The sequence below is a fragment of the Anopheles nili genome, chromosome 2, assembly GCF_943737925.1.
Source record: "Anopheles nili chromosome 2, idAnoNiliSN_F5_01, whole genome shotgun sequence".
NCBI classification, from domain to species: Eukaryota; Metazoa; Arthropoda; class Insecta; order Diptera; family Culicidae; genus Anopheles; species Anopheles nili.
In genome coordinates this window covers 54,670,032-54,678,730 of record NC_071291.1, presented here as the reverse complement: position 1 = coordinate 54,678,730, position 8,699 = coordinate 54,670,032, and the positions used below count along the sequence as shown (strand labels likewise).

At 48.2% G+C, this 8,699-nt stretch overlaps 1 protein-coding gene across 1 annotated transcript; it reads left to right on the top strand.

The window, feature by feature from the left end:
- Positions 1-5,173, top strand: LOC128721784 (neuroglobin-like). Its single transcript, XM_053815577.1, has 3 exons — positions 1-1,119; positions 2,850-3,081; positions 3,348-5,173. The coding sequence occupies exons 1-3, from the start codon at positions 917-919 to the stop codon at positions 3,573-3,575; spliced, it is 663 nt and encodes a 220-aa protein (XP_053671552.1). The 5' UTR covers positions 1-916; the 3' UTR covers positions 3,576-5,173.
- The last annotated feature ends 3,526 nt before the right edge of the window (positions 5,174-8,699 follow it).

Genomic DNA, 8,699 nt, shown 5'->3' with positions numbered 1-8,699 from the left:
AGCGTCCGTGAGATTAGTGAGTGTGTGGGAAAAAGAAAGAGAGCAAGTGTAAAAAGCAAGCCGCTTCTATCAAACGAGCCGAGCGCTAAGCTAGACAGCAGTGATTTACGGTGAAAAAGCGCCACCAAGTGACCGGAAAAAGTGCAAAAAAGGAATCAGCAAACCAAGAGAAGGAAAGAGAGAGTGTGTGTGTGGGCGAAAGCGTAGGGTGGAAAACCTCCCACTGAAGAAAAGCCCGCTTCCGGGCAGGCAAGAGCACAAAACAACGTGCCCGACAATAGTGTGTGCAGGCGAACGGGCAGAGGAAAAACGGTGAAAAAGCGGAAAAGCGCAACCCTTTTAGGCTACCGAGCCAGCATCCCAGAGTGTCACCGCTAGTTTTCCCACCCACCAGTGGAAAGTGTGGGCGCCATAACGAGCTGAGGGGTGGTGTTTCGGTTCGGAAAAAAAGCCGGTCAAGAGAGAGAGAGCGAGTGTGTGTGTGTGTGTGTGTGAACGGATGCATGCCGTGCATGGGAGTGAGTGATGAACCCGGCACACTAGCCCTTCGAAAGGATCCGTTCACCATTTCAGCCAGGCCGGCAGCAGTGAAATTAAAACAGGAAGTGGCGTGTGCTTTTTGAGGGGCGGGAGCGGGGGTGAGCAACACAAAAAAAAAACAAACAAAGTAATCAAGCTCCATACCAAGCGGCCATGCGGCTGTGGTGCCGATGGTGGCGAAACCGAGCCCCAATGAGCATCCGGTTCGATTGATCGCGTAGCCAGGATCGGCCAGACCCAAAAGCGGGTAGTTCGGAAGGGTACGCGACGCGGTGCAGGAGCACCAACAACACCCACACAGAGAGGTGGTCAACAGAAAAGGAAGAAGAAGAAGAAGAAGAAGAGAAAAGGACCAACACGCAGTCACGTCGAAAACATGGGTTGTGAATTAACGAAGCTAGCTGGCAGCGGCAATGGTGGCAGCTCGAAGGGCAACAACATGCCAAGCCTGGACGCGTGTGGACCTCCACCGGTGGATAGCCGGTTGCCGCTAACGGCCAAGCAGAAGTACACGATGGTGGCCTCGTGGAAGGGCATCAGCCGGGCGATGGAGACGACCGGGATCACGATGTTCATCAAGTGAGTTGCTGATGCGACCAACGTCTTCGTCTTCGTCCTTTGGGTATCGCTTTTCGATGGCATCGCGGATGGGATCATTTTCACGCGGGTCGGAACCACCCGCAACTGGCAGGACCGTCACTCTGGGTCCCTTCTACCTCCATAAATCAAAGGGAACCCTCGAGCCGCGCTGGGGTTTTGGTGAAAAATTAGCATGTAATCAATAAACTGCCGCAAGAGTCGGGGTTCTCCTCGCGTTCGAAGTTGCCGTGGCAGTGGCGCATCTTTTTATCGTCCTTTTCGAAGGGCGCCTTCCTGCCAAACCCTCTTCCTACCCGAAACCGACGTCATCGGTCGCCGGGTGTCATAAACAAAATTGATTTACTATAATTCGACTCAACTGCCTCCGTGTGTCCTGTCGATGGCCGGAACGGCGCGACGAGCAGAGACAAAAAGGGACCAGGGGCATTCGTTTTTTTTTGCTGTGTTCCTCTTCCTCTTTACGGCCACCGTGAGTGAGGCTCCCCGAGTGGGGAGTTTGCTTCCTTTTTTGTCTCTTCTTTTTTTCTCTTGTTTTATTTGTTCTGTGTGTTTTTTTTCTTCGCGTTGCCCTTTCCGATCTGATCAGAGAACGGAGCCCGAGTGGCATGAGTTTTGTCCCGTGAATTCGAGCCCCAACTCGGAGGGGGTTGTCTCATCCCACCCGTGCGTTACGGTCGGGGACCACCCCTAAAAACCACCCACCCTATAAATAGATCATACCGTTCATGGCGCTCCAGCAGCAGCCGGCCTTCCTTCCCTCTCTTTGATACCTCGACAAGGCTCTCGAAACAAACCACCCCCGAGGGTCCTTCGACGTGGACATGGCAGCAAGGAAGATGACGTATGGGAAAACTCGACCCGTCGACAAGTGTCCCGGGCTTTGGAGCGGGAGGGAGTATCTTTTTTATCGGTCCGCTCGGGTCGTACTTTTTTTTGTTTCTTTTTGTGCTGGCTCCTTTTTTTTTGTCCTTCGAGCCCACTGGAGTGTGGGCCGTATGATAACGTCGGAAACCGAGCGAGCGGGAACGGTGGGGGTGCATTATCGGAAGGAATTTTGAGCGAACGTTTCCCGACGCAAACTTTAACCCCGGAGAAACCCGCGCAATGTGTCGCTGGTAATTTAATTTCTGGCTCGAGCCACCGCACATTCCCGGTGTGGCTCGATGAGACTTTTTGGGAGAAGCCTTGCGTGAGAGATTTCGTAGAATTCGCTTCCCAGCGTGGGGGGATTTATTTATTATATTTTTGGCGCTGTCTGCCATAAAGCAAATCTCACACGACCGGTGGTACCATAAATTTTCGAGCGATTGTCGGTTCGAACTGCGATTGAAGTAGGCCGTTTGTTTTTTGTCTCTCTTTTATGATCGCAACACCGAAATAAGAGAGCCCCAAAGGAGCCCGTTGGACTATGGTTTCGGAATTACATAATGCCACCGAGCGGCGCACATATTTGCACACACAATTGCGCAAATCAAACCCGAAACACGTCCGCAACAAAAATGTGATTTTGTACGCCACACACACGCGTACATGCACGTGTGCGTGTCCTTGCGAATCGCTCAAGTGGGTGGGAGCTTTTTTTTCCAGTTTTTTTTTTGGTTTCTCCATTCCGGACGCGCTGCGTGATAAAACATTCACAAATCTCATTTTCGCCCCCACACACGGCTCTTTTTCGCACGTTTTCATCCTCCACCCACACACACACGCAGGCTGTTCGAGGAGCACGCGGACCTGTTGAACATGTTCACCAAGTTCAAGGAGCTAAAAACGAAGGAAGAACAAGCGACCTCGGAGGAGCTGCAGGAGCACGCGAACAAGGTGATGAACACGCTGGACGAGGGCATCCGTGGGCTGGACGATTTGGACACGTTCTTCGAGTTCATCCACCAGGTTGGGGCATCGCACCGACGCATCCCCGGCTTCAAGCAGGAGTATTTTTGGGTAAATTGCATTACACATCGCACCACCCGGGAAGGAGGAGTTGAAGCGAAACGAAGCCAAAAATACAGCGAAAATGGCCGGGCCATTGCTGGGCACTCGCGGATCGATCGCTAATCGAATCATGCCGGTCGCTTTTGCTCAATTTCCTGGGTTGGCCCTGTTGGCCGTAATTTCGTTTACTAATTGCCGGCCCCATACACCCGGGGGAGGTTTTTGGTCCCCATTCTGCGGGTGGCTTTGGTCTCGTTTATTTTTCTCACCCCCAGCGCATCGAGGAACCCTTCCTGTCGGCCGTCTCGACCACGCTCGGTGATCGCTACACGCAGAACGTGGAGGGAATCTACAAGCTCACTATCAAGTTCATCATCGAGACGCTGGTAGCGGGCTACGAAGCAAGTGCCAACAATAACGTCGACAACACGACCACCTCCTCCACGTCCGGTGGTACGGCGGGGACGGCCAAGCAACCCGACCAACCGAACCGAGCGTCCTGAGCGCCCTGAAGGGTTTTTGGTTTTGTTTTTTTTCCCCTATCTCCCATCTACCCGGGAACGGGCATCGATTGGGATGGGGGCCTCCATTTCCATCTTCCCAGCAAAACCGGACCGTCGTATCCTTTTGGCTCACACTGGAGGCATGACGAACGACAGAAGCAGCCGGAGCAGCAACAGGAGAAGCAAGTTCCAGACTCCAGAGTGGCGATTGGGAATGAAATTAAGCGAGCTGGCGGCCGACCCTTCCAGGACGGTGTTGTTTCGTTTACGTTTTTTTTTTGCGCGCGGAATATACATTATCGAAATCGTCATCATCGTCGTCGTCGTCGTCGTCGTCGTTAGGCAGAGAATTTATAGAATTATCGTGTCGTGGTAGAACAAAACTCGTGCTAGCAAAAAAGAAAGAAAAAAAAACAAGGATAGTGCAACCGTTTTCGCGCCGTTAGTCCTGGAAGCAGAAGTTTGGGGACAGCCTGTGGGGGAGGCAGGTAATATCATTTTATAAGCGAACGGTGCAACCGAACCGGAGGGACGATATCCGCCCGACCATCGGAAATGGGTTTGTTAGCAGAAGCAGCGCAACAGCAGCGAAACGGCAACAAATCCGCGCGAAGGAAACAAAACCTCAGACGAGGAGAAAAACAGATTCGATTGAAGCGGGGAGAATCGTTTTGGAATCATCACGGGCATTCCTAAGAATTGATCGTTTGACCATCAGCCTTAAAGTGAACAAAATGAAATCACACGTAATAATAATTATTATTATTGATAAACAAACAAAACAAAAAAAAAATTAGAAAATAGTCTTAGTAGGCCGGTACACAAAACAAAGATGGCCGATAGGATGTGGGGGCGACCGAGCAACCGGAACGGTGCCGATGGGAATATCCTTTTCCTCCCCATCCTCCCCAGTAAAGGTGTTTAGAAAGGAAGGGCGAAAATTAGGAGTGGTTGTAATGGATATGCTTGTGTGTAATGCCCAGTAAGATCAGACCGTGCCGGTAATCACACCGGTTAGCCGTTAGTTTAATTGTAGGGCGACCGATCCGCCGAGGACCTCGCCGTGCATAATTGTTGTTGACACTCACTGATCCCCGTGGTCGATTCTGCCGCAGCTTAGTAGGCGTATGTGTGTGTGTGCGCGCGGAACGATCCGAAACCGAGCGGTGGTAGCAGCTTTAGCAGCGAAGCCACTACCACAACGCGCCTGTGTGCCTGTGGAAATCGCCTGTGGAAATGCGGGGGTTTTGGGTGGGGCGAAAACCAAAAGTAACAGAAAAGAAGAAGGGGGGCTTTTACGAGCCCTGTTTCGGTTGTCCAGTTGTGCTGATTAGTGTGTGAATTTTGGTCCTATCGTTTGTACACCCGTTGCGTTGAAAGCGTGCCTGAAACGGAAGGACGTTGATAGGATAGTGGGGACGTATGTGTGCGTGTGTGAGCGTGTTGGGAAAAGACGGTGAGAAAAGTAGGCTAAAAAATGGAACAAACTAACACAACAAAAAATCAACAACAACTCAAAAACAAAAAAACAACGCTAAGTGATCCTTGTTTGTAGCTTTACGATCGTTTTCACCCGGCCAGCCGAACGGTGTCCTGATCGTCCCGGGATCGTGGTAGGTAGGTTGGGAGATCACTTTATCACGCTTGCCAACAAAGTGCTTTTTCGTACAAACACAACAAGAACAACAACAAAATGGTGCAAGGAGCAGATGCTGCACGGTGCACGAGAAGAGAGACATTATTTGCGGCTCGTTTTGTCCTACAGGCAGGATCGGTTTCATTGCGTTTTTTGTTTTGTTTATTAGGACATTGGAACGGGAATACTTCGCACGCACATTGCGATTTAAATTTGAAATCCCACCCGTTTTGGCCGTTGGGGGTGGTGAAACATTGTTAAATTGAGTGAAGCGGAGAAGCTAGCAACAAAAACGCACACACATTCGCGGTATGGTTTATTTCGCGAGTGAGTTTAGTAGGCCGTTGATATATTCGCGCAATTTCGCGTCCAAAAATTCGTGCGCTTCGACGGGGCAGAGATGATCGTAGTCGAGAGATGCTTAGAACGATAGCTTAGTACCCATCTCTCTCTCTCTCTCTCTCGCTCGCCGATAGCGCAGAGTAGAAACTAGCATGACAGCAGATCGGGAGGGAGTATATGGTAACAAATTCAATCCGTGCTAGTACTATTCCATCATTACATCCAAAAAAATCACTGGTTAGCAGCAAGTAAGTAGTTAAATCGATCAAACCGATACCAGTAGGGTTAAGGGCGAAAGCATGCGCGATACTCATCTGGGCTGTCGTGTCGGCTTATTGAGGGACCGGAGTGAGACACTCGCTTCCCATCAATACGGTAGGGTCATTCGTTACCCGTAGAACAACACTCTCACACATACAAATTTGGGTAGTGAAATGCGGCGCTAAGTACGGTTTAGTAAATTGCGATCAAATCAACCAGCACAGGGGAGCGTAACACAACCAACAGGAAATGCAAGCACACATACACACACAAATATTGTTCCAAAAAGCGAGCAGGGGAGATATCGACGCATGAGGAAACGAATCAAAAGGAAACATTATACATTAAACCAGGTAGAAGCCAGTAACTGCAAAACAAGTAGATCAAGAGGAACGGAAGCTGGGCATGTGTGAGGCATTTTTATACACACCGAGCGGATATGGCTAGGCTGGAACGTCGAGCGATCATGCCGGAAGCAGATCGGAAAATCCTACAGCTGCCCTGCAATTGGGTGGTGCTGTGCGGTTTAATTGCGGCACATCTAAGGCATCGGCTCGTGAAAGAAAGCCCCCGAATTGGTATGATTGTACAATAAAGAAACAAAACACACGCACACACACATACACAGGATGGCAGTGATAAAGGAATAACACAATCACACAACTCACAACTGCACAACTGCTGCTGTGGGTGGAAATGCAGGCAAAATTGAATAAACAGATTTCCATTTTTATAGCGACGAGCTTCGAGATGTGTAACACAAATTGGCAATAATAAGAATTCACGTTTTGTTTTTTTGTTGGATTTTCCTTTAGGAAAATGATAAGCAAGAGAGGAAAAGAGACACCCGAGACGAGGGGAAAATATCGTGAGGATTAAGTGACGTTGAATATTACCCAAGAAAGGAAAATTGCAGAGCTTGCGACATATAGCGATGGTTGCAGCATTTTTGGTAACACATTAGTCTCGCGAAGAGAAACCAAAACGATACCCAAGAGCAGACAAATCAGACACATCAGGCACACCTGCACCAATGAGGGAGGAAACCGCCATTCATGCCACATACCACATACGGGACAGGAAACCGGAAACAAACAAGTCAAGGCTGAAGCTCACTATCCCTGCTGTTTTTACAGGAAGTGGCCATCTGCAAATGGAACCTCAATTTCTATTTCAATTACTTTCTACCCCGTTTGTAAACGTCATACCGGAACCAGGCACACGCACAAACTTTACCGTGGTTAGGGAATGAACTTTGGTAGGACTTTTTTTCCGTTTCGATCTTTATACACTGCTCTGTGAAACCCAACATATAATAAGGTCAATTAGATGATAGCAACCGCGGCAGGAACGGACTCCTTGCTCCTGGCGCAGGACCTTACCGATACGGGCCAATACCCAGCAACGGGTGGTCATGTGAGGGGTGAGAGACCATGCGCCTCCATTAGATTGGAGATCCCGTGTTTTCGCCGGTTCCCGCTGTACCACCCTCACCCTGCACCACATCTGTCGTGTCCTTTCGTAATAGACTCTCTATCCACTAAGAGCTACACGTACATACACACACTGCGAGGGTTATACCGGCGTTGGACGAGGCAGCAAAGGGCAACCCTTGGACCATACCAGTATTCCATGGTTTCCGAGAGCAAAGAACGCATAATCCGAAGCAAACGAACCGAAACAAACGCGCAAGAATCTGTCGCAAAATCCAACACTTGGCATGAAATATTGTACCGATTAAAGAAAAAAAATGATATTGTATTGTACAAGAGAATAGTAATAAAATATTTCGTAAATGTGCTTTAACCGCGTGGTAGGCTTTGCTTTCTTATTACTTATGATTCGCTTCGTAAGCACTTGATTTTTCTTACGGATTGTTGCTCTAGAGCCTTTATACTGTGCTAACTTTCTGCATGATGGGATTTGTAATTTTCGAACCGTATAATTGACGATCTTTGGTTTTAAAATTGCGAAGCGCTATAACGCTTTCGTCCGTGTCGTAAATCTTTTTTGTTGATGACGTTTAAACTGTTGTAGTGTTCCGTTCTATTCTGCGTGACAATAGAAAACAGTCATTAAAATGGTGTGCAATCAATTGAAAATTACTATCAAATAAAATTAAAAAAAACAGTATTTTTTAAGAACTAGAAAACTCCAAAACATGGTTGAAATAGTGTAACAAAAATAGCTTTCAAAACGGGTTTCTATCTGACAGTTGGCTAGATTTAAATCAAGATACCACATCAGACGTTAGACACGTCAAAGTATGTGATTCTGTGTACTCAGGTGCTTACGGTCGATTGTTTTGGTCGGTATTGTTGTGAAAAGTTTTTTTCAAGGGAAATTGTTACCGTAAAACTAGATTCAAATTCCGTATCCCGCTGCATGTGCAAAGAGAAATTCTAAAGGAAGCAGAAGAGGCATACCACAGAATGTGCCTACGGGCGAACCACGTGTTGTAACGTAAAATTGTCCAGCACAGCAAAGAACACGAGAATCGGTACACATTTCTATTGTGATTTAATTCCCCTTTGCTTTGTTGAGCTCTCCAAATCAAGGCTATTCGCTTATTCGATGTCCGTCGTTTGTGTCATCGACTGGATATTGCACCGATATAGGTGTTTATTTTGATGTAAAGACCTGTGACTAATTTGATTAGCAGCATGCTAAGTCTTTTAAATCCGTGAAAAGTACATTTTATTGGGCTGAGAATGCACTAACGCGAACACATTGAGGTTCGGGGGCTAATAATGACTTCTAAATCGAACGATATAATGTGAAAACTCACACGATATCTAACGGTTTGGTTGCATCTGCCTGACGCAAGCGGCATGTCGGGCCTTCGGCGCGTCATTTCGGCTGCCAAAACCGCGAGTGCTGCTTTT